The sequence below is a fragment of the Perognathus longimembris genome, chromosome 18 (genome assembly GCF_023159225.1).
Source record: "Perognathus longimembris pacificus isolate PPM17 chromosome 18, ASM2315922v1, whole genome shotgun sequence".
In the NCBI taxonomy this organism is placed as follows: Eukaryota; Metazoa; Chordata; class Mammalia; order Rodentia; family Heteromyidae; genus Perognathus; species Perognathus longimembris.
In genome coordinates this window covers 779,704-804,266 of record NC_063178.1, presented here as the reverse complement: position 1 = coordinate 804,266, position 24,563 = coordinate 779,704, and the positions used below count along the sequence as shown (strand labels likewise).

At 62.2% G+C, this 24,563-nt stretch overlaps 1 protein-coding gene and 1 long non-coding RNA gene across 2 annotated transcripts in view; both read left to right on the top strand.

Annotated features, from left to right (window-relative positions):
• Positions 1-661: 661 nt before the first annotated feature.
• On the top strand, positions 662-17,795 carry LOC125366735 (uncharacterized protein C1orf198 homolog). The gene is given in 5 exon segments (XM_048367434.1): positions 662-999; positions 9,292-9,342; positions 16,268-16,648; positions 16,650-16,766; positions 17,732-17,795. Coding segments are annotated over 5 exon segments (930 nt in total). The 5' UTR covers positions 662-675; the 3' UTR covers positions 17,789-17,795.
• A 1,548-nt stretch (positions 17,796-19,343) lies between these two features.
• LOC125366738 overlaps positions 19,344-24,563 on the top strand; it is a 25,812-nt gene continuing 20,592 nt past the window's right edge. The window contains exon 1 of the long non-coding RNA XR_007213964.1: positions 19,344-19,502. This is a non-coding gene — a long non-coding RNA (uncharacterized LOC125366738). The remainder of the gene's footprint in view (positions 19,503-24,563) is intronic.

Genomic DNA, 24,563 nt, shown 5'->3' with positions numbered 1-24,563 from the left:
GGGGGTGGAACTCCAAGGGCTGCTGGTGGGGGCGGGGCCTCTGCGGGGGTGGAACCCCAAGGGCTGCCGGTAGGGGCGGAGTCTGCGGGGGCGGGGCCTCTGCAGGGGTGATCCCCAAGGGCTGCCGGCGGGGGCGGGGCCTCTGAGGGGGTGATCCCCAAGGGATGCTGGTGGGGAGGCAGGGGGCGGAGCCTTGGAGGGGGTGGGGCCTCTGCAGGCGTGATCCCCAAGGGCTGCCGGCGGGGGCGGGGCCTCTGCAGGGGTGATCAAGGGAGGCTGGCGGGGGAAGGGGGGGCCTTGGCAGGGACGGTTCTACCGAGCAGACGGGACGGGCAGAGTCCGCGCTGCGTGGCGGGGCGGAGTGGAGAGGGAGCGGGCGGAGTCCGCGGGGCGGGGCGGAGTGGAGAGGGGCGGCGGGGCGGGGCGGCGGGGCGGGCGGGCGGAGGCGGCGCTCCGGTGCTGAGTGGAGACCGGAGCGCGCGGGCGGGGAGGCGGGGCGGCGGGGCGGGCCCGGCCGGGCGGAGGCGGCGCTCGGGTGCTGAGTGGAGACCGGAGCGCGCGGGCGGGGCGGCGGGGCGGGGCGGGCCCGGCCGGGCGGAGGCGGCGCTGGGGCCCGGCGGGGCGGGGCGGGCGGGCGGAGGCGGCGCCGGGGCCCGGCGGGCGGCGGGGCCGGGCATGGCGTCCATGGCGGCGGCGATCGCGGCCTCGCGCTCGGCCGTCATGAGCGGGAACCGGCCCCTGGACGAGCGCGAGCGCAAGCGCTTCACCTACTTCTCGTCGCTGAGCCCCATGGCCCGCAAGATCATGCAGGACAAGGAGAAGATCCGCGAGAAGTACGGGCCCGAGTGGGCGCGGCTGCCGCCCGCGCAGCAGGACGAGGTCATCGACCGCTGCCTGCTGGGGCCGCGCGCGCCGCCGGCCGCCGACGCGGGGGACCCCGGCCGCTTCCCCGGCCCGCGCGGGCCCACGGGCCAGAAGCTGGTGCGCTTCGGGGACGAGGTGGGTGCGGCGGGCGGGGCGGCGGGGTGACGCCGACCCCCGGGCTCCGATCCGGCGGCGCCGCCCCGGGGGCCGCCGGGGGAGCTCGCGCCCGGAGCCTCGGCTTCCCCGGCGTGAAACCGAGGCCCCCGGCCCCCCGCGCGGCGCCGGCGGAACTTCCCGGCCGGAGCGCGGCGGGGGCCGAAGGCCCGGCCCGGCGCCGGCTCCGGGGGCTCCGGGCGGCCCGGGCGGCCCCAGAAACCCGGGCTCCCCTCGTTTCCTCGAAGCGCTTTGTTCCTGTGAGCTCGGCGGCTCCGGGGCCTCCCTGACCCAACTTTGCCGGGGAGGAGGGGAGGGGAGGGGAGGGGAGGGGAGGGTAGGGGAGGGGAGGGGAGGGGTGAGGAGCTGGAAGACTGGGGGGGGGGGGAGAGGGAGGAAGAAGAGAGAGGGAAGGAGGGAGGGAGGGCGAGAGGGAGACAGACAGACAGACAGACAGGGACAGGCACCCGTGCTAGTCCGGGGGCAGGAGGGAGGAGCTGGGGCAACTTTTCGAGGAAGTTCAGCAGTATGGCAGGAATTCCAGTCAGTCAGGAGTGAGAGCTGACTCTGATTCCCGGTGCAACCGTGCAGACCCTCAGTACAGAGGGTTTGTGATCACAAACGCACGTGAGGGTCGGGGAAGTGTGCAAGGCAGGAAGGACTGCGCCCGACGTGGCCTTATTCTGAAGGAATTGAAAGGAAACTCTCCGTGGACTTTTTGATCTCGGAGGGCCTTTGCCAAGGAGAAACAAGGGATGTGGTGAGGGATGAGAACATAGGTCTTCAAATGTATTTCTGGGACTGGCCTGTGTCTCCGCGAAACGCTGTGTCCCTGAAAGACATGTGTGCTGTGTTTGTGCTCAGGTTTGATGATAGAAAGCAGGCAGCGCCGCTTGAAGATTCAGGGATACACAAACCAGAGAGGAAGCAAGCGTCCGAGCAAGAAGTGCAAGCCCTGGCCTTGCTGTCCAAGCCGCGGCTGGGCTGCACATCCTCAGAAAGCCAGGCCACGGGAGCCAGGACCACGGATAGGAACGGGGTCTGGAAGTGTGTACCAAGGCATCTGTGCCTTTTCAGGAGACCCCAGCCTGACTCGGTGTGTGTGTGTGTGTGTGTGTGTGTGTGTGACCTTGCACTTCTTTGCTCAAGGCTAGCATTCTCCCATTTGAGCCAGAGCTCCACTTCCAGCTTCTGGTGGTTAATTGGTGATAAGAGTCTCTGGCTTCAGACCTTGATGCTCAGATCTCAGCCTTCTAAGTAGCTAGGACTACAGGGGTGAGCCACTGGCCACCGGCCCAATGTAACTTTTAAGTGAGCTTTGCAAACAGTGCTGAGGGCCTTCTCCCTAGTGCCCCAGCCAAGCCCAGCCTAAGAGGCAGAGGCACTGCTGTGAATTGTGAATTGTAGGAACTTTCTAGGGTGGTTTAGAGGCACAGTTGTAAGTCAGGAGCTTTCCAGGGAGGTTTGGGGTCCGTTTCTGCCTGTCGTGGCTGTGTGGTTGGATGGCACTGGGGTGGTTAAATTCCACCACCAACTGGGTGGTGCCAACCACACCACGGTGGAGTTGGCAGTGGTCTCATAGTTGATTTGAGGAGATGGCTCGTGGAGGATCTGCTACCCTATCACAAGGGCGCTAAAGACACAGGGGTGGGCCCCCCAGCAGGCTGCCAGGCTGTCAGGGCCGCGGTTTGAGGGAAAGAACTCTGAATTAGATCAAGCAGCCACTCCACAGCCCTTTCTGCTACTCTGACCATGGTGCCTGTTTCTTTGTGTGTCCTCCACTGCTAGTACATTTTTGTGTCCTGCAAAGCAACCCCGTTGTCATCTAGCTGTTTCCTTGTGTTGTAGGAACAACAGAAACCTAACTTCTCAATGGTCATCTTAGGTCTTGGCAGCTCTGAGAGTGGTCAGGGCTCAGATGCGCATGCATGGAGCAGGGGCAGCACCGTGGCCAGTGTGTGTGTGTGTGTGTGTGCACATGTGTATGTGTGCATGTGCATATGTGTATATGTGCATGTGTGTACCCATGTGTGTATTTGTATGTGCATATGCGTGTACGTGCATGTGCGTGTGTGTATGCACATGTGTATGTGTGCATGTGTGTACCCATGTGTGTATTTGTGTGTACCTGTGTGTATGTGCATGTGTGCATGCACATGTGTATGTGTGCATGTGCGTGTGTATGCATGTGTGTATGTGTGCATGTGCATATGTGTGTATGTGCGTGTGTGTACCCATGTGTATGTGCGTGTGTATGCACGTGCGTGTACGTGCGTGTGCGTGTGTATGCACGTGTGTATGTGTGCATGTGCATGTGTGTATACCCGTGTGTATTTGTGTGTACCTGTGTGTATGTGCATATGCGTGTGCGTGCGTGTGTGCGTGTACGTGCGTGTGTGTGTGTGTGTGTGTGTGTGTGTGTGTCCACCCCTCGCCCTCCCTGCTCTGGGCGGGTCAGGCTGGAAGGCCCAGCCTCAGATCCCCTCTTGCTTTGGTGCGCTGGTCCCCAGCAGAGAAGGAGGCCTCTGCCGTTAGTGTTGGAGTTGGGAAGGGTTTTCTGTTCTCGGCTCTTTGGCGATCGCCTGGGCCAGAGCTTCCAAGGCCTGTGTTCATCAGAAGCTCGAGCTCCCAGTGTCGGTTCATGTGCGCAGCCCCACCCCCGTAGTCCTTCCTCACTCCTTTAAACCCGCTGCCGGGCTGTGGGTTCTCATTGAGTGTTCACAGAGCAGCCGTGTCCCCCTGTCGTCAGCCCCCCTGTTCCTCACCTCGCTGTCACCCAGGCCCTCTTGTGAAGGGCCCAGGGGCTCTGCGGGAGCCCCCACCCCTCCACCGTCCCAAGGGAGAGGGCAAGGGCCCAGAGAGTGGTGCAAAAGCATTTTTCCTGGGGAAGGGACGGCGGCCCAGGAGCCTGGCTTGGAGCAGGCAGACCCTGGGGACGGTTGTGTTGGCAGACGGGAGCTTCTGTCTGTCATGCCCTTCCTCAGCGGAAGGTTCTGGAATGGCCTACCTGGGGCGGTCGAGGTTTTTGCTTTAGAAGGGGCCCCATCTATTCTGTGGCTTATCTGTGGCTCTTATCAGACAGAGGAAAACCCCAAGCCCTGAATTTTTCAGGACGGTGCTGCGGCTGCTGCCTGTCCTTGCCCCAGCCTCCTCCAGCGACCCAGCAGGATCTCTGTGGAGCTATTCGGGGTCCCGAGTGGGCCCCACTCAGATGACAGGGGACTTGGGTACCTCTCCTGAAAGGAGGTAGACTGGAGCGGGGGTGGGGGGGTGCGGGGGGTGGCGTCCACTCCAGCCTTCAGCACACGGGCTGGATTTTCCAGGCATAGGACGCGGAGCCTGTCCTACTTCCGCGGCTTAGCAGGCCCGCCGCGGTGCCCCGCACCCCAACTCCTCCTCCTGGAACGGGCCTGTCTAGCTTACTCTTCTGTTCTGGAGCCAGAGTCTTGGCCTCCTGGACTCCCAGAGGCCTTTGAAGGCCAGGAAGCCAGCAACCTCCCTCCCCCCCCACAACCTCACTGTCGCTTCTGAGGGCCTGGGTGCTGTCAGCTCAGTGTTCACTGCTGTAAAGGGTAGCTGTTCAAAGCCAGCTTCAACAGCAAAGTCCGTGAGACTCTCATCTCCAATAAACTACTCAGAAAAGGCTGGAAGTGGCGCGGTAGCTCAAATTGGTAGAGTGCCAGCCTTGGAGAAAAAAAGCTCAGGACAGAACCCAGGCCCTGAGTTCAAGCCCTAGGACTGGCACACACACCAAAAAAGTGAGGGGAATGTGGGAATTGCTTTACTCAATATTTTGGACTTCTGTTTTGGTTCTAGGGTTTGGGATCAAGGCCTCCCACTTGCTAGGCAGGCGCTCTGCCACTTGAGCCAGTCAACCAGTCCCTTCGTGTTGGTTATTGTCAAGATGGGGTCTTGCTCTGTGTCGGGGCCTCCGGGGCTACGACCCCCCTATCATCTGTGCTTCTCGTCTCTGGTTGATAGGCACGCACCACTCCACCCAGCTACTGGTCTGAACCTTTTTGGTGCCCAGGCTGGGCCTAAAAAGATCCCCGGATCTCCACCCTGGCTGGTATTACAGGCCTGTGCCACCAAGCTGGGCTTGGGCTGGTCTTTTAAGGAGGTCGGAATGTGTGACAGGGTGTGCTTCCGTCCCACGCGTTCATGGGGTGCTGGAAAGGGGGGCACGGCAGGGGCGGCCCCTCCCTGGCCCCGCCCCGCGCGGGAGGCCGGCACCGGGAAGGGGCGGGTGGGCTCCGAGGGCCGGGCGGGGCGGCTGCGGCCCGTCCCTCAGGCGTTCCCCGGGAAGGATGGCTCCCTGCCCTCCAGCGCTTGGCCTGGTGCCCAGAAGCCGAGGTGGGGGTGTGGCCTGTCCTCCCAGCCCCTGCCTCTGCTGGCCCCGTGGCGGAAGTTTGGAAACAGATGAGGTGACGAGGGCAGGCACTTTTGCTCGACAGGTATCCTGTCCACACCCGAAGCGGCAGGTTCCCCAAGCCACACCCGGCTGCTGGGACTCCCTGCTCACCTGCTGGTCCTCGCCTTTGACCGCCCTCAGTGGGCGACCCCCAGCCCGGCAGGCTTAGGGGGGCTGAACGGCGCAGCGCCGCAGGGCTTGCAGATAACATCAACAGGCCAGAAGCTACATCTACATTGCCCATCCAGAAAGACGGGCACAGTTGCCAGGATCAGGCAGTGGACAAAAGAAAGCATATTTCAATCATTTTTGTTATTATTCCCTTTAAGATACCTAATCTTAGATTCCTAGTGAAATGGAGTGGGAAGTGGATCTCCGGTGCACCGACCTCCAGGCCCTGAGGGTCCCTGCCGCCGTGGTGGGGGGGAGGAGGGGCGCTGGGACAGCAGTCCACGCGGGACCCTCGCTGGTGCCTGGTGCGGTTGACGCCCTTTCCACCCCCGAGAGCCGCGAACCCCGAGGTGGCGTGTGTGGGTGATGCCAGCCCCGGTAGCCACCGCCCTGTCCCTCCCCATCCCCCTGCCTGCCCCCGCTGCCCCCTCCCCGGTCCTGCGGGTGGAATCGCTGCCTTTTCAAAAAGAGCGGCTTGCCGACGCTGGTGGCTCACGCCTGTCATCCCAGCTACTCAGGAGGCTGAGATCTGAGGACCAGGGTTCAAAGCCAGCCCAGGCAGGAACGCCTGTGAGAGTCTTACCTCCCATGAACCACTCAAAAACCGGAAGTGGCGCTGTGGCTCAAGTGGTACAGTGCTAGCCTTGAGCACAAAGAGGCCCAGGGGCAGCGCCCAGGCAGAGTTCAAGCCCCATGTCCAGTACCACCGACAACAAAAGGATTGGCCTGTGGTCCTCTCCACAGCCCACGGTTGGTTTCTCCACTTTCCTACTGGAGGAGGTGCACTGGCTCATGCCGCTGTAAATCACACTGTTAAAAGTCACGCTTCATAAATCGGCTGTTAAAAGCGTGGGTTCCATGGCAGCAGGGAGGCAGCGGACCCCTGGGGCGCCGGCCCAGCTGCTGCCTGCCCGCTCCTGAGCACTGGGCTGCAGCGGACGGCGCCAGCACCGCGTGGATGACCGCTGGCAGAGCTGCGGCTTCCGTCCCTTGGCTGAGCCTTCTCTAGTGCTCACGGCACTTCTCAGCAGGAGCCAAAGTGCCGCTTCTCCCCCCAGAGCCTTCCTGCTTCCGGGCCTCGGGGGCACCTGTGGCTCCTAAACTGCCTCTGCCTTACCAAGACAGTGTGACCGGTCTCTGAGAGCTTAGCAGTTGGGAACGAGGATTTCAGCAGGCCGTGGTCGTGTGCACCCTTGTAAGCCTCCCAGCGCCCGGAGCGACCCGGCAGCGGGGGGCAGCGCGTCTGGGCGGGGCGGGCGGCCCGCCTGGGCTCCCGGCCCTAGCCGTGCGGGAGTCTGCCCAGGACAGTGGCGCGGCGCCCGAGCGGGTCTGCCACAATGCCAGCCCTGGCTCCGTGCGTTTGGCCCCCAGGATGGAGTACAGCTGGAACCCTAGGCCGTAGCTTTTCCAGACCAACTTCGTTTGCACCCAGATCTTGCTGTATTTTTTAAAATGACGTTTTATTGTGGTGATCTATCTGTGTCTGTACCTTGCCACATTTCAATCATTTGTCAGCGACACTTAGTATATTCACGGTGTTATATGACTGTGTCGCCTTTGTCTGCAGCGGCTTGGAAATGGAGCAGACACCGGGTGATCCCTGGGGGCCTGGTGTCCCCAGCCCCAGGCCCAGCCGCTGCTTCCTGAAGTCACTTTCTGTGTAACCTTTGTGGATTTCAAAGGGACTCACTGAGTTCCTGCTTAAGCAGAAGGATGGTGTGGTGGATGGGGCTCTGCTCTGGTAGCTGGGTCTTCCTCTGCCCGCCCCCCCCCCCCGCCCCAGCAGGGCCAGCAGCCTGGGTGGGAAGAAGAACACACTGGCACACGCTTCCCTTTGCCCATCCCACCTCTTGGATAAACACCATTTTTGCTCCATCCACACCTTCCTGTCCAGCCGAAAACAAAGCCCTTCTGCTCGGCGTTTCTGTTGGCTTTGGGGTTCCCTTCTCCAGTGGGCGCCACCCGGAGGCGGGCCCCAGCAGCAGCCGGAATCCCCACCTCTGCGTGGGACGCCGCCCGGGCCCCATAGCTTGCATTCCTCCGGGCTGTCATTGCCATTTTTGGAGAGCAGAATTTGGACGTTGAGAAATAGCTTGGATTTAACAAATTCCAAAGGGGAAGGCAGCGGCCCTGTTCCTGCTGGCTTTTGGAAGTTTGGCCCCACAGCCAGTCAGCCCGGTGCCCAGCCAACATTGCTGCTGCACTGGGGGGGGGGGGGGGGGCATCTGCAGTACCCTGTGCCTGTGGGGGCTCGTACTGCACCTGGGGGGGGCAGCCCAGCCCAGCCACCCAGCAGCAGGCCCGTCCCCAGAGCAGGGGCTAGGGACACTCCCGTCCCCAGAGCAGGGGACAAGGATGTGCTGTCCCAAGGCAGGTACTCTTCCCTGACAGATGACACTTCTACCTCCAGGGACTGCGTCTGAACTTGCTCGTGTCCTGTACTGGGGATATCTTGGAGGACAGGCGTGGGATGTGCAGATTTGTTCATGTGTTCACCCGGGAGGAGTGTCTGGGGGCATAGACCCTGTCTTCTCGCACTAGGATAGCCAGGCACAAAGCTATCAAGGTGCCTCGATGTGTGTAGACGGTGGATTGTTCCTGTGTGGGCAGTGGACTGCCCCTGGGTGGACGGTGGGTTGTCTGTGTATAGATGGTGGGTTGTCTGTGTATAGATGGTGGGTTGTCTGTGTATAGATGGTGGGTTGTCTGTCTGTATAGATGGTGGGTTGTCTGTGTATAGATGGTGGGTTGTGGTGGGTTGTCTGTGTATAGATGGTGGGTTGTCCCTGTGTGGACAGTGGGTTGTCTGTGTATAGATGGTGGGTTGTCTGTGTATAGGTGGTGGATTGTCTGTGTATAGATGGTGCATTGTCTGTATAGATGGTGGGTTGTCCCTGTGTGGATGGTGGGTTGTCTGTGTATAGATGGTGGGTTGTCCCTGTGTGGACAGTGGGTTGTCTGTGTATAGATGGTGGGTTGTCTGTGTATAGGTGGTGGGTTGTCTGTGTATAGGTGGTGGATTGTCTGTGTATAGATGGTGCATTGTCTGTATAGATGGTGGGTTGTCCCTGTGTGGATGGTGGGTTGTCTGTGTATAGATGGTGGGTTGTCCCTGTGTGGACAGTGGGTTGTCTGTGTATAGATGGTGGGTTGTCTGTGTATAGGTGGTGGGTTGTCTGTGTATAGGTGGTGGATTGTCTGTGTATAGATGGTGCATTGTCTGTATAGATGGTGGGTTGTCCCTGTGTGGATGGTGGGTTGTCCCTGTGTGGATGGTGGGTTGTCTGTGTATAGATGGTGGGTTGTCCCTGTGTGGACAGTGGGTTGTCTGTATAGATGGTGGGTTGTCCCTGTGTGGACAGTGGATTGTCCCTGTGTGGGCAGTGTTCATCTGTCATGTGTAGACAGGAGGCCCAGTCCTTGTCTGTGAGCACACTGCTCCGCCCCTCAGCTTCCCTCTGCCTGGGTCTGTTGGGGGCCAGGTCTGCGTCACCCCGAGTTTGCCTGGCAGGGGAGGGATCACAGCAGTCTCTACCCGAAGGTGAGGCGAGGCCCGCCGAATTGGGGAGCAGGGTCAGCTCTGTGGCTTCACACCCGCTCTCGGCCCCCCGGGGCCTGGGTGGGGTGGGTGGCCGGCTGCGTGGGGCTGCCTGAGCTTGGACTTCAGACTCATTCTTGACTTTTTATTTTAGGACCTGACTTGGCAAGATGAGCACTCGGCCCCATTCTCCTGGGAGACGAGGGTAAGTCGGGTTGGGTTGAGAACACTTGAGGACTCTACGGCGCTCACTCAGCATGTGATGGCCGCAGGGCCCGTGGCCTGCGTGGTGACAGCTGGGTTGGTCTGAAGGGAAGGCTGGCTGGGACCGCAGAGCAGACGTACTTCAGTGGTAGAAGTCAGCCCAGGTCACCAGGCCTAACGGTGGCCCAGGAGCTTGGTGTGCAAAGCAGTGGGCGAAGGGCGGCGGTGGCAGGGTCCTAAGACCCCGGTGCTTTCGCCGGGGTTCTGGGTGTGGAGTGCTGGAGCTGGGTTGATGTGTGGTTCCCGCGTGGTTCCCACTCGGCCCCCGAGCCCGGTTCCCAGCCGCCTGGGCTCCACTTCCCTGCCGGCCCTGCGTCGGGAGCCCGGGGCAGCTGGGGCACTGGACTCGGGGCGCTGAGAGCCCAGCGCAGGTGCTGGCGCGGCCTCCGCCCCGGTCACCACCGTTGCCGGGGCCGCTGGGGTATCCGCTGGAGGCCCTCACCTCCCAGCCACGGGGGGGGCTGAGGGGCAGCTCGCCGGCCGCGGAGGGGGGCAGCAGACAGCCCGTGGGAAGCAGCCGGCGTTCAGCACCCGGGGGCGGAGGCCGCTGGGGTCACGCAGCTCGCGCCCGGACGAGCCCCCCCACCCCCCTGCCCCGTCCCCGCCCCGGCCTCCCGCGCGCTGCCATCGGCGTGTGTCACGCAGGCCTGGGCGCTTCAGCGGTGCTCCGGGCACCCACACCGTTAGGTGACCTCACACCATCCGCCTCCACTCTCGTTCCCCGCGCCTGGGCGCTGTCCCTGAGCCTCTTTTGCTCAAGGCTGGCGCTCTACCGCTTGAGCCACAGCGCCATTCCTTCTGGCCATTTTCTGTCTATGTGGTGCTGGGGAATGGAACCCAGGGCCTCGTGTATATGAGGCAGGCGCTCTTGCCACTAGGCCATACTTCTGGCTTTTTTGAGTTTTTATTTTTGCCCCGGCCGGCTTCAAACCGCGACCCTCAGATCTCAGCCTCCTAAGTAGCTAGGATGACAGGCGTGAGGCACCGGCGCCCGGCTTCTTTTTCTTGGCTGCAAGGCTGTGCGCGTCTATGGGCTCTCTGTGTGCTTTGTGGAATGACTGTCGCACGCGTCCACACGCCGCGGTCTCTCTCCATCCCGCGGAACTGCTGCCCTGGACCAATCAGATAATAACTCCCTCCCCCCGCCCCCTCCCCCGACTGCCGGCCGGAAGGGAGCTACCCGGAGGCCTCCTGTCCCGGGGGCGGGGGGGTCATGGTCTTCGTTTCCACTCATCTGTCATTCTTGGCAGGCGGAGGGGACCTTGGGGACCCACTGCATTCCTGACTGATGTAACCGATGCTCCAGAGGAAAAACCCCAGCACTCGATTGCTCCGGACCGGGGGAGGAGATGGCCTGCAACAGGGCTGACCTAGACCCGACCGGGCCCTCTGGCGTTTCCCGCCCCGCCCCCCCCCCCCCCAGCAGCTTCTCGGAGGACGGGTCTTCTCTGGTGCTCGGCTGCCTGTTGGGTGGTTCAGAGGCAGAGTGGATGGTTGGTCCTGGGGGGCAGTGTCCGTGAAGTGGGGTGGTCCTGAGGGCTAGTGTCCTTGAGAGGGAATGTTCCAGGTCTTCTGGGAAGTGGGGAGCACAGCGGGTGTCTGGGCTGAGCCTGGCGACAGGGGGCACACGGAACCCCCCCCCCCCAGGGGCCTGCAGGTGCTCCTGGGTTCGGGCCGTCGTACGCCCCCAGTGTGGATGGACGAAGACCTCAGTGGTTGTCTGCCGTCCATGGAAAGACGGGAAGCAAGTGCGGCTTTGCCTGGCTGCTCTTCCTGGCTGCAGCCACTGGGAGAGGCATGGTGCTGTGGGCGGCCCCGCTCCGGGCTCGCTCCAGGCTTCCCACAGACACCCCAGTCTCTGCCCATACGCAGATCCACGCCCCCCCGTTTCCCCTCCTTCCCTCTGGGCTGTCCTTGCTTTCTCTAAGGTCAGAGCCCAGCCCTGGGCCCCCTGCCTTTTCCCACGGCTCACCCCGGGGGCCTAGCCCTCCCCCTTGAGCAGGGGGTCCTTCCACAGGGCCGCTTGCCCCCCCCCCCCAGTCATGTTCTTCCACGCCCGGGTCTTTGTGCACCCCCTCACGCCCACCCCTCTGTGAAAGCTGCCCCCTCCTCCTGATGGGGCACAGGTCTTGTCATTATTACCATCACAGCCAAGAGACCTGTGCCACGGCTGCTGAGCTCAGGGTGCCTTGGTCCCCGGGAGCCCCTTTTGCAGAGGGGAAACCAAGGCAGGAAGAGAGAGGTGAGAGCAAGGTTGTGCTCCCAGCCTGGCTCTGCCCTCCTTGCATTACTGTGGGACCCCAGAGGGGGCCCCCGTGGTGCCTTTGCCCTGTGAGGCAGGAGGGCCCCCAGGACAGGGACTTGCTCCTCCGTGGGCCTGGTGGGCACCTCTGCCACCCTCCAGGCCTCCGAGAGCAGTGCTGAGGGCCAGGCCACGCGGGCCCATTCCCGCCCCCCTCTGGGTCAGAGGTTGTGCTCAGCCCCCCTCTCCAGGTCAGAGGTCGTGCTCAGCCCCCTCCCCCCTGGGTCAGAGGTTGTGCTCAGGATCGTGTTCCTCGGTTCCTCACTGACTGATACCTGGGTGCTAGCCCCCCACCCCCCGCCCCCCCTCCCCGCCGCTCTGCCTGTCTCTCCTGGGCCTGAGCTCCCCCGAGTTGTGCGTGGAAGGTCAGTGGGGATTCGGCTCCTGGTCCGCGAGGAGCGGCTGTGCCCCGCGGCCTAAGCCCGCCGCCTTGCCCCGTAGGACGCCGCTCTGCTAGTTGGGTGATTCTGGACGTTTCTGTATTTCCCTTCGCCTGCCTCCCTTCCTTCCTGGCAGGGGAGAGGGGGTAAAGTGAGTGTGGGGCAAATGTATTAGGATCTGCCCTGGCCACCTATGGTGTTTTTGATAATACTTTTGTAGCCTTTGTCTCAACAGTTGGAGGTTGCCGGCAGCTGCCAAGCCAAACAGTTAGCTTTGGCGGCTGCACCCTTGCTGAATATCTTACATTCCTCCCCAGCGAGCGGCGCAAAAATAGATCCCGGGCTGTGTTGCGGTCTTACTGTTTTTAGCGCGGACGTGGCCGGCTGAGACCCGGTCCCCCACGTGGGTGTGCCGGGTCCCGGCGGGCCCTGCGTGCTCACCGGGTCCTCCCGGCCGGCCCCGGGCTTGGGGCTGGCAGGGCCCGGAGGATGCCCGGCTGCCGTGAGCACAAGGGCTTCTTCCTTCCGCCTCCGTCCGTCTGCCTGGACGTCTGTCCGGGAGGGACCTGCCGGGGACCGCTCGGCTCTTGGCGTCTCCTGCGTGCCGGCACGGTACTGGCAGGGCCGCCGTGACCTCCTTTCTCGAGAGCCCGTGACTGGGAAAGGCGAGCCGTTTTCCAGGAATAGGAAGCGAGTGTCTGGTGCGTCCCTGCCTTGCCTCTTCCCGTCTCCGGTCCCCGGCGCGGCCTGCCCAGCGCCCCGGGTGCCGTGTGCCCTCCGGAGCTGGTATTGGGGGTGCGGTGCCGGGTCCTCAGTAATCGGGCAGGAAAGGGGGCTCCGCTCTGCGTGTTGCGTGGGCGCCAGTGCCCGGCACCCCCGGCTTCCCGGGCCCTGCGCTCCGAGACCAGCCGACCCTGCCCTCCCCCCGTTGCCATGGGGGCCTCCACAGCGAGCGAGCCTCCCCTTGAACTCGTCTTGTGTTGAGAGACTGAGTGGTTTCTTGGTTTGGAGGAGTCGGAGGACTCGGTGCCCCACGGCTGCGGAGGACGGGGAGGCGGGGAGCCCCGCGTGGAGTCGCGCGAGCAGGGCAGGTGCGCCGTGCCAGGGTGGAGGGGCCGCTCCGCCCACCCGCCTGGCTGCCTGCGGCCACGATGGCGGACCTCCGGATGGGGCCGCCGGGCCGGGGCCGCGAGCGTGCCGCCCGGGCGCAGAGCACGGGGCCGGGCCGGGCCCGACGGCAGGCCGGGGTCCCCCAGGCGGGCTAGCGTCCACCGGACGGAAGTCGGGCCCGCGGGGAGGAGGAGCCGAGGCCGCCGCGACCTAAGCGTGGGAAAAGCCACAGACGCGTCGGGACGGTGCGGCCCTGGCCCCCTGTGCCTCGCTCCCTTCGGCCCTGTGGCCCCCCCCCCCGCCACCCTCCCCACCGCCCCGCGTCCCCGAGGCCCAGCCCCGCCCCGGACCTCCTCACACGCCTTCCACCGGGGATCCCCGCGGAGCCTGTGGCGCGACGGCGTGGCTGGTCCCTGCCGTGGTCCCTCGGTGAGGGTGCCGGCAGCCCGTCCCCGCACCGGGCCTCGGTCCCTCCGCCGGGACACTGGGCTTGGGAAGAGCCCGGGACTGTTACATTCGGCCAAAGACCTTGTCTGCACACTGTCCCTGCCTGGAGGGCGGAGGCTGAGTGTGAAGCTGATAAGATGCGCAGGGGAAAGAGATCTCAAGGCCCCGCAGTGTCCAGGCTGTGCCCCGGTGAGCCAGATTTAGCGTGAGAATGCGGAGAAAAAGTGGAGCACGGAGATTTGAGAAATGTACGGTTTTGCCAGAAAAAGAGCTTGTGTAAAATCCCAGCCACTCCGGAGGGTTGAGTCGGAAGCCAAGACTTTGTCTCTGAAACGCGCGAGGCCCTGCGCTCACCCCCCCCCCCCCCCCGGCGCCACCCCCCACCAGAGCGGAGAAGGGCGGCCGACCGTGGTAATAGGAGAGACGCCTTGGCTGGATCCCGGGGTGACCCCGCCCCCCGCCCACGTGATGAGGGCCTCCTTCCCCGAGTCCCCCGGGGGCTTGTCGCCTGCGTCCTCGCACTCAGTACCGAGGCTGCCGCCGCCTGGCGTGGTCCCGGGGTGCTGGTTCTCGGGCTGCGGGCTGGGGTGGCAGGGCCTCCCGGGCTCCCCGTGTGACGGGGTTGGGGTTCCCCGCGCGGCCCCCGCCACGGTCACCTAGGGAGTGAGAGACGTCAGTGACTGCGTGTCTGCCGAGCCCGGAGCAGGGCCGGGCCAGGAGGCTCCGCGGCCAGCAGGGTTGTGGGAGGCCCAGGCTCCAGGAGCTCGATCTCACGTCTGACCAGGTGCCCCCAGGTGCCAGGTAGAGATGGGGTGAGCGGCGGGGGAAGGAGGCGTGTTACCTGCCAGCCACAGGAGGAAAGCGCTTCAGCCATCCTCGGTACCCAGGCGAGCTAGGCGCTGAAGCAGACCCGGAGCCAGGGGCCGGGGCGGGAACTGTGCCAGGGGCTCCGTCGCCGGCTGGGCTCGGTTGACTGCTGGCTCCAGTTGTGTCTGGAAGGTTCCAGAGACCTTGTCCCCCCATCATCAGTGGTCCTCACGGCCTGGTGGGGGTCTGTCCCCCCGAGGGCAGTTCTGGGCCTTCCTTGTAAGGAGGTTCTGCCCGGTCCTGCCCCTCCTGGGTCCGGGGTGGACGCAGAGTGAGAGCGGGGCTCAGGAGGGGACGGGGAGCAGGGCATCTCCTGCTTTGAGTTCAGCTGCGCCCAGCGGGGCAGCCCTCGGGAGCCCCTCGGGGCTGGCCCAGCCCGTGGAGGTGGCTGCGTGCGGATGCAGGGGGGAGCCGGGGAGGCCGGGGCTCTGGCGTGGGAGGGAGTCGCGTCCTGGATGGGTGACCTCACAGAAGCCCGGACTGGCTGTCCCAGGCCCCCTCCCCATGTGGCTGAGAGTAGCGCTTAGGCCCGTTTTCCAGGGCTGAGCAGGTTCCTGACTGGAGACCCCAGGGGAAGGCGGAGGCCCCGCCTCGGAGCGGCCCTTCCTACGTGGAGGGTGCCTTGGGCCTTGGCTTCTCCGCATTAATAAACAGGCTCCTGCTTCTCTAAACAGCGGTTTCTAGCGTATTGGGTTGGAACTCTGGGCTGTGTCTACAAGACAGGTGCTCGACCCCTCGAGCTATGCTCCCTGTCCTTTTGCTTTTAGTTTATCTTCACAGTGCCTAGCTTTGCCGGGGCTGGTCTCCGACCTCCACCCCGCCCGCCGCTCAGCCTCTGCCCCCAGCCTTGGGAGTGGTTTTATTTTATTGAATTTATTTGTTATTGTTATTGTACAGGAGGGTTACGAAAGTCAGGTAAGGAGTGTGTTTCTTTCTGAACGGTGTTGCCTCTTCCCTCAGTTTCTCCAGTTGTCCCTCCCTGCTCCCCACCCCCACACGTGTGGGGTTCACGTTCAACATAGTGTCCAGTGAGTATCCCTGCTGCCTGGCTCACCCTTGACCCCATCATTTCTGTGCCCCCCCTTACCCTCCCCAAACAGATAAACTTACCTACAAGGCAAAAGGTTTAGAAATAAAGAATAGCAAAACCACAAAGCAATGAAAATCCTCTCGCTTCCGTTTCCCGGGAGTTCGTTTCCGTGGCCGTCGCTTGCTATGGCGTGTGCACGCGGCTGTTGAGGCTCTGCGGCCGGGATGGGTTTGGAAATGACCGAGCTGGGAGGTCGGGCCTCGGGTCTGCTCCCCTCCGGGGACGCCCGGGCTGCCGCGTGGCACGTGGCTGGCGTGGACAGCTCAGCGGGGCCGGGCTTCGCGGTCCTGGGTTGGCAGGAGGCAGATCCGGACCGGAAAGGACCTCGTGGGCACTGTGGTGTGGGTGTGGCCGTCTCGCCCTCTGGGTGCGTGTCACTGGCCTCTGGCACCCCGCGGAGCCCGGGACCCCTTTCCTCGCGCCCCAGGGAGGTCCCCCCCGCCTGCGGGCGGCCCCTCCACAGAGGCGGAGCCACTGGTCATGGCTGATAGTTACCCTGGAAGTGCTGGGTGTGATGGCGTGTCCCACGTCGAGACGGAGAAAGTTCCCGGGTGGACAGCAGTCTGTGTTGGTGCAAATGCGTGTGTGGGCGGGGGGGGTCTGTGAGCCGTCTGTCCCTTGGGTCTGTGTAAAGCTTCTCGCTTTCTCTCCCTGCCCCACCCTGCTCCAGAGTCAGATGGAGTTCAGCATCTCCTCCTTATCCATCCAGGAGCCGGGTGTGGGCGCCCCGGTCGGCGAGCCCCCGAGGCCCCCCGCCAAGACTTCGCAGGGGGTGCCGGGCCTCAAGCCCCCCCAGGGAAGCAGGTCCTCCAGCCTGGACGCCCTGGGGCCCGGCCGGAAGGAAGAGGAAGCGGCCTTCTGGAAGGTCAATGCCGAGCGCTCTCGAGAGGGGGCCGAGGCCGAGTTCCAGTCTCTGACCCCCAGCCAGATCAAGTCCCTGGAGAAGGCGGAGAAGGCCTTGCCCTCCTGCTACTGGCAGGACCCGGCCCCGAAGGACAGGGAGGCCGAGGCCGCCCCCCCGGAGCAGGCCCCGCCCGGTGCGGAGGAGCAGGGAGAGACCTCGGGCCCTCCAGGCCCCCGCCGACGCCGAGCCCCTGGGGAAGCCCTCGCCACCCAGCCCCAGGCTGGAGGATGAAGACCCTCTGTTCTCAGAACCCGCGCTGGCACAGGTGGGTGTGCACGCTCACAGGGGGGGGCAGGGAGCCGGGCGGGCGGGGGGGGGGGCGACCCTCTCCTTCCTCCCTCCTCCTCCCCCTGTGAGCTCCGCCCTCTCCTCCTTCCTCCCTCCTCCTCCTCAGGGGTCCCTCACCCGCCTGTCCTGGGGGAGGGAGGGCTGGGGGAGGAGGGGCTGGGAGCGGGGGACAGGACACACCTGGGAAGGGGTCCCTCACCCGCCTGACCTGGGGGAGGGGGGCTGGGGGAGGAGGGGCTGGGAGCAGGGGAGGACTGAGCGCTCTCCCTCACACTCCCAACACTGGTGATAAAAAGTGCAGATATGGGGGCTGGGGATATGGCCTAGTGGCAAGAGTGCTTGCCTCGTGTACATGAGGCCCTGGGTTCGATTCCCCAGTACCACATATACAGAAAACAGCCAGAAGCGGCGCTGTGGCTCAAGTGGTAGAGTGCTAGCCTTGAGCAAGAAGAAGCCAGGGACAGTGCTCAGGCCCTGAGTCCAAGGCCCAGGACTGGGAAAAAAAAAGTGCAGATATGGAGACAAGACTGAACGTTTGTTTGTGACTTTAAATGGCATCAGTGTTGGAAGACGACACACAATCAGAACAGGACAGCCATTGTTCCAGGAGGAGCACAGCGGGAATTAGAGGGGCTCCCCCTCCCCAGCCCCCCACGGCGCCCCCGCTCTGCCTGTGAAGCCCTTGCTGCCTCCCCCCCCATCCTGCCCGTGGGGTCCCTGGGGGCCGGGGCTGCGCCCCGTCTGGGAGGGGCTGGACGAGCTCGGCACGGTCCGTCTGGCCGGGGACTTGGGGTGACTTTCTTGTCTCCCGCACGGAGGTAAATTGAGGTCAGGGGCCCCCAGGTGGAACCAGACCGTCTCCTTGGGGCCACCTTAAACGAGATGCTGAGGTTAGACTCGGGCGCGAGCCCAGCTCACCTCGCCGCCTCTCTCCCTCCGCAGGTCGGCTCCAGCACGGTCGTCTTGAAGACGGGGTTCGATTTTCTGGACAACTGGTAAACGGGGGCGCACGGCGGCCCGCCCCGCCCGCCCCGCCCGCCCGGCGAGGGCTCGCTGGGGGGATCGTTCCCTCCGCGCTCCACACTTTTCTTAATTCCTTGCAAACTGGCAAATAGTGCCAGGTTTTTTTTTTTCCTCTTTGGTAAACGCAGATTTATGGTATTTTCAGTAATTTGATAGCAGAAGTTTTACATTTGGAATTTTTATAATCCATGGGGAATTTAATGCAAGTTCCTAGTTCGACCCAATTTCCCCCTCAAGGGATCGGTTTCATTATTTACGAAAGTCGTGAAAGCGACGCCATCTCCTCCTCTGCCCTCCACACGCCGTCCGTGCTGGGCGCCTTGAATGGAGGCTGCGCGTCCTCAGCCACGGGGAGAGAGGCTGGCGCAGACCCCGGCCTCTGGCCGGAGCCCCTCCCCGCCCGCCCTCCCCCCCCCCTCCGCTGGGATCCCGAGGCTCCCTGACTTACTTGTAGAAGAGACGGCTGTTGGAAGGCAGTTGCATGTCTGAAAGTTTCGTACCAACTTTCTCCTTACTTTGTATCTGGATAGCCACACCTAGCTTGGTTTCGTACCAGATCCCCTCAGAAGCTCTTGCTACCTGCTGCCCCCCCCCCCCCACCCAGCTCTGCGGGAGCGCTGGTAGGGGCGGGCAGGGCTGGACCCCAGACGGTGCACAGTCACGGGCCGGAGCCTTCCAGTGCGAGCCCAGCAGGCCACAGGTGTCCTGCACCCCGGAGCCTGCCCCACCCGGCCCACCACCGCACGGGAGACGCCTACTTCCCCCGAGGCCCCTTCCTCACCGTGTGGACCGGGGGGGGACCGGGGGCCTGGCCTGCGGAGCCGGAGAGCCACCGCCCTCGCCTGGCTCCGCCCAGTGACCCTCCCCCACGTCCCCCTGGCAGAGTGCCAAGCCGGGGCGGGGCGTGGGGCCGACCCCTCCACGCCCTCCTCCACGCCCTCCTCACCCGAAGCCTTAATGCCCGCCAGTCACGCCAGTGGGCGGTACACAGGGGTGTCCTTTGTTTCTGATGCCTGTGTCATGCAGCCTTCCAAAATGGCTCCCGAGCGTGCTGCCCGGCTCTGGGGTAAAGCACATGGCATCTCCCATCCCCCCCCCCCCCCAGGAACTTCTGCCAGAACCCGCCCAGCTCACGCGCGTGTGGGCTCTGCGGGCGGCTTTGTCCCTCACGCCGTTGGGCCCTCGGGCTCGGGTGCTCCCCTGCTCTGGTGCTCACCGCCATTTGGCAGTCGAGGTTCTTTCTGCGCCATTTGCAAGAGTGGATGACCACACGGGTGAAAAGGCAATGGGGCTTTAGAAGTCCTTCCCAGGACTTCCTTCCCTAGGCCTGCGCGGGCGCCGGGTTCCCGGGGCCAGCAGCTGGTCACCCGCAGACCGCCACCCGCCTGTGCGCCTGCCCTGGCGCCTGTCCCCCACGTGGGAGTGGCCTTGGGCCACCGGGGTCAGGGCGACCTGTCTGCTCTTCCCAGAGACTCATGCCTGCCCCCCTCAGACATCTCCGTCGTCCTCAGCTGGGAGCTGGGAGTCCCCTCCAGAGCCGCTGAGCTCCGTGCCTTCCGGACCCCACGCCGCTGGGCTGTGGTCTTTCTCCAGGGGGGGACTGCCACGGGCACAGGCCCAGCTGCAGCCTTGTGGAGGGGTCTGGACTCCAGAGAGGGCTCAGGCCCCACCCCTGCCGGGCCCTCCGTGGGTGCCTCCCAGGCCACGTCCTTTCCTTCAGGTATCCGTGGGTAGCTAGGAAATTAAACTCGACCCCTGCCACGTGCTCTCCCCTGCGCGCCGTGACGGAGCTTCTACAGTGAGGAGCGCGTTCCTTCTTGAGAGTGCACCTGCCCCTCCAGCCGGAGCCCGCGCCCCATCGCCGGCCTGTGTCTGGCCTGGGGTCCACCTCCTGTAGAAGCTTCCTGAGTCGGCTTCGTGGCTGGCCCCGGCCCTCGGGCGGGGGGAGGGGGGCCTCTACCCAGCCTGGAGCGGCCTCTCTTCTTTGCACCTCCCTTTCTTGGATACACATTTTCAAAAGTGCTTCAATTCTTACTGACGGCTTATAACGCGACCGTATTTTATATTACTAGCCTTTAATAAAGCTGTTTAAAATTTTGAATTCTTTAAAGTTCTGATTAATTGCTTTTTAGATTCTAATTCATTCTAATTCTCTAGACACCTAGAGGAGGGTCTGCTCTTGGTCTCTGCTCACCTAACAGCTCAGAAAGCCTGCTTGGTAGTTGAGCACAGGAAAGAAAGAAGCTTTTACACTAGTAAGGAGCCACGTCCACAGGGATGCCCATGGAAAAAGCCACGTCCACAGTGCTGACCACAGAGAAGCCACATCCCACAGTGCTGACCACAGAAAAGCCACACCCACAGATGCCATGCCCACAGTGCTGACCACAGAGAAACCACGTCCACAGTGCTGACCACAGAGAAGCCACGTCCCACAGTGCTGACCACAGAGAAGCCACGCACACAGAAGCCATGCCCACAGTGCTGACCACAGAGAAGCCACGCACACAGAAGCCATGCCCACAGTGCTGACCACAGAGAAGCCACGTCCACAGTGCTGACCACAGAGAAGCCACACACACAGAAGCCATGCCCACAGTGCTGACCACAGAGAAGCCACGTCCACAGTGCTGACCACAGAAGCCATGCCCACAGTGCTGACCACAGAAAAGCCACACACACAGAAGCCATGCCCACAGTGCTGACCACAGAGAAGCCACGTCCACAGTGCTGACCACAGAGAAGCCACGTCCACAGTGCTGACCACAGAAGCCATGCCCACAGTGCTGACCACAGAGAAGCCACATCCACAGTGCTGACCACAGAAAAGCCACACACACAGAAGCCATGCCACAGTGCTGACCACAGAGAAGCCACGTCCACAGTGCTGACCACAGAAGCCATGCCCACAGTGCTGACCACAGAGAAGCCACGTCCACAGTGCTGACCAGAGAAGCCACGTCCACAGTGCTGACCACAGAGAAGCCACGTCCACAGTGCTGACCCACAGAAAAGCCACGTCCACAGTGCTGACCACAGAAGCCACGTCCACAGTGCTGACCACAGAAGCCATGTCCAGTGATGACCACAGAGAAGCCACGTCCACAGTGCTGACCGCAGAGAAGCCACACCCACAGTGCTGACCGTAGAGAAGCCACGTCCACAGTGCTGACCACAGAGAAGCCACACACACAGAAGCCATGCCCACAGTGCTGACCACAGAGAAGCCACATCCACAGTGCTGACCACAGAGAAGCCACGCACACAGAAGCCATGCCCACAGTGCTGACCACAGAGAAGCCACGTCCACAGTGCTGACCACAGAGAAGCCACACACACAGAAGCCATGCCCACAGTGCTGACCACAGAGAAGCCACATCCACAGTGCTGACCACAGAAAAGCCACACACACAGAAGCCATGCCCACAGTGCTGACCACAGAGAAGCCACGTCCACAGTGCTGACCAGAGAAGCCACGTCCACAGTGCTGACCACAGAGAAGCCACGTCCACAGTGCTGACCACAGAAAAGCCACGTCCACAGTGCTGACCACAGAAGCCACGTCCACAGTGCTGACCACAGAAGCATGTCCAGTGATGACCACAGAGAAGCCACGTCCACAGTGCTGACCGCAGAGAAGCCACACCCACAGTGCTGACCGTAGAGAAGCCACGTCCACAGTGCTGACCACAGAGAAGCCACACACACAGAAGCCACGTCCACAGTGCTGACCACAGAAAAGCCACGTCCACAGTGCTGACCACAGAAGCCACGTCCACAGTGCTGACCACAGAAGCCATGTCCAGTGATGACCACAGAGAAGCCACGTCCACAGTGCTGACCGCAGAGAAGCCACACCCACAGTGCTGACCACAGAAGCCACGTCCACAGTGCTGACCACAGAAGCCATGTCCAGTGGATGACCACAGAGAAGCCACGTCCACAGTGCTGACCACAGAAGCCATGCCCACAGTGCTGACCACAGAGAAGCCACGTCCACAGTGCTGACCACAGAAGCCATGCCCACAGTGCTGACCACAGAGAAGCCACATCCACAGTGCTGACCACAGAAAAGCCACACAGAAGCCATGCCCACAGTGCTGACCACAGAGAAGCCACGTCCACAGTGCTGACCACAGAGAAGCCACCCACACAGAAGCCATGCCCACAGTGCTGACCACAGAGAAGCCACGTCCACAGTGCTGACCACAGAGAAGCCACACACACAGAAGCCATGCCCACAGTGCTGACCACAGAGAAGCCACGTCCACAGTGCTGACCACAGAAGCCATGCCCACAGTGCTGACCACAGAGAAGCCACGTCCACAGTGGCTGACACAGAAAAGCCACACACACAGAAGGCCATGCCCACAGTGCTGACCACAGAGAAGCCACGTCCACAGTGCTGACCACAGAGAAGCCACGTCACAGTGCTGACCACAGAGAAGCCACATCCACAGTGCTGACCACAGAAGCCATGCCCACAGTGCTGACCACAGAGAAGCCACATCCACAGTGCTGACCACAGAAAAGCCACACACACAGAAGCCATGCCCCACAGTGCTGACCACAGAGAAGCCACATCCACAGTGCTGACCACAGAAGCCATGCCCACAGTGCTGACCACAGAGAAGCCATGTCCACAGTGCTGACCACAGAGAAGCCACGTCCACAGTGCTGACCAGAGAAGCCACGTCCACAGTGCTGACCACAGAGAAGCCACGTCCACAGTGCTGACCACAGAAGCCATGCCCACAGTGCTGACCGTAGAGAAGCCACGTCCACAGTGCTGACCACAGAGAAGCAACGTCCACAGTGCTGACCTCAGAGAAGCCATGTCCACAGTGCTGACCACAGAAAAGCCACACACACAGAAGCCATGCCCACAGTGCTGACCACAGAGAAGCCACGTCCACAGTGCTGACCACAGAAGCCACGTCCACAGTGCTGACCACAGAAGCCATGTCCACAGTGCTGACCACAGAAAAAGCCACGTCCCACAGTGCTGACCACAGAAGCCACGTCCACAGTGCTGACCACAGAAGCCATGTCCAGTGATGACCACAGAGAAGCCACGTCCACAGCGCTGACCGCAGAGAAGCCACACCCACAGTGCTGACCACAGAAGCCACGTCCACAGTGATGACCACAGAGAAGCCACGTCCACAGTGATGCCCAAATCCAATGCAGTCCCATTCCAGGGCAGGGGAGTCAAGACAAGCACAGGAATGTGGGCCCAGGTTGGTCACGTATGATGAGTCCACACGAAGGATCCATACGAACCAGAAGCAAACCCCACTCAGAATGTCAGTCAAGAATATCGAGTTTCCAGGAGCCAGTGTAAACTATTATACCCGGGCTTCCTGCTTAGCTCTGTCTTTACTGTAAAAATCAGTATTTAAAACGCTTGAGTAGTTCTTAATACAAAAAAAGTGAATTCCGTTCACATTGTGACGTCAGTGCGGCCTCCAGGGACACAATTCCAGGTCTGGTGGGGGGCATGTCTATATTCTCAGGACTGTTGGTGGAGGCAGCGTGCTCTCCTGTTGGGGCGATTCTCATGTGTGGGTCGTGTGTGCTGTTCCAGTTCGTGTGTGTGTGTGTGTGTGTCTGTGTGTCTGTGTGTCTGTGTGTCTCGATGAGCCGCTCCACATTTCCTTCAGCACCACGAGGAAGAGCCATGTGTACTTGTGGTTTGGTTTGGCTTAGGAACAGTTTTAGCCTGGGAGGAGGCCAAAAGTGACAGCCGTGTCCCTCCCAGCCAAGTCTGTCGTGGGTGACAGCCAGGAACATGGGGTGGGAGACAGAGTGAGTGCAGCCTCCCTCCGGACGCTTGTTCAGAACAGCCTGTGGGCTTTATTCAGGATCTTCGGCCCCAGGGAGGGGAGCACCGTGGGGCAGGCAGCCAGGTAAGCCTGTCATCAGGACATAATTATCAGGGCCCTAGATCCAACCTCAAGACATGCCTGGTCTCGACACAGCCGGGCGACACACCTGCAAACTCAGAGCCTGACAGACGTCACCCTGTGAGGTGCCCTCAGCGGGGGAGGGGGAGAACAGGGAGGAGGGACAAGCTCCGGGCTCTCTTCTGGTGTAATGGCATCGAGTTAGCCTAGCATATCAGCGAATCTAGGGGACACTGAGGCACCTAGCCCAGACTCCAGGATACAGTAGTCGGTGAAGCACTTGAATAGATCAGGATCCACTGAGTCAGGGCAAAGGCTGACCTTTACAATCTTTGAGGTGCAGCATAGGTGAAGGGGCGTGGACACCAGTGTGGGGCGACCAGGGAGGGAGGGGTGTCAGGTCTAACATAAACCCTCAAGATGCTCCCCAGACAGCAGAATAGCACATTACCTGAAGAAGACTGTGCAGACGGAACTGAGACTAGACCTGCAATGGGCAGCGTATCCCAGCTTTTCTGGTGAGCACGGTGGGGGTGGGGGAGATGAGCTCCTCACAGAACCTAAGACTCCAAAGTACCAAGCTGACGTGGACGTTCCTGACAAGGCTCAAGAATATTTATAGAAACACAAAAGTACCTAGCAATCAAGGTAAAACTCATAACATCTGGTGATCAATTAAAAGATGCCCCGTCATGCAAAGAAACAGGAAAGTACGGTCAGAATGGGGGGGTGGGGGGTGGAAATCAATCCATCGGAACTGGCCCAGAACTCACCCGGGCTATCAATTCAGTTTAGACAAGGACACGAAGACAGCCATTATGAATCAGGAAGCCAGAGTATGGAGG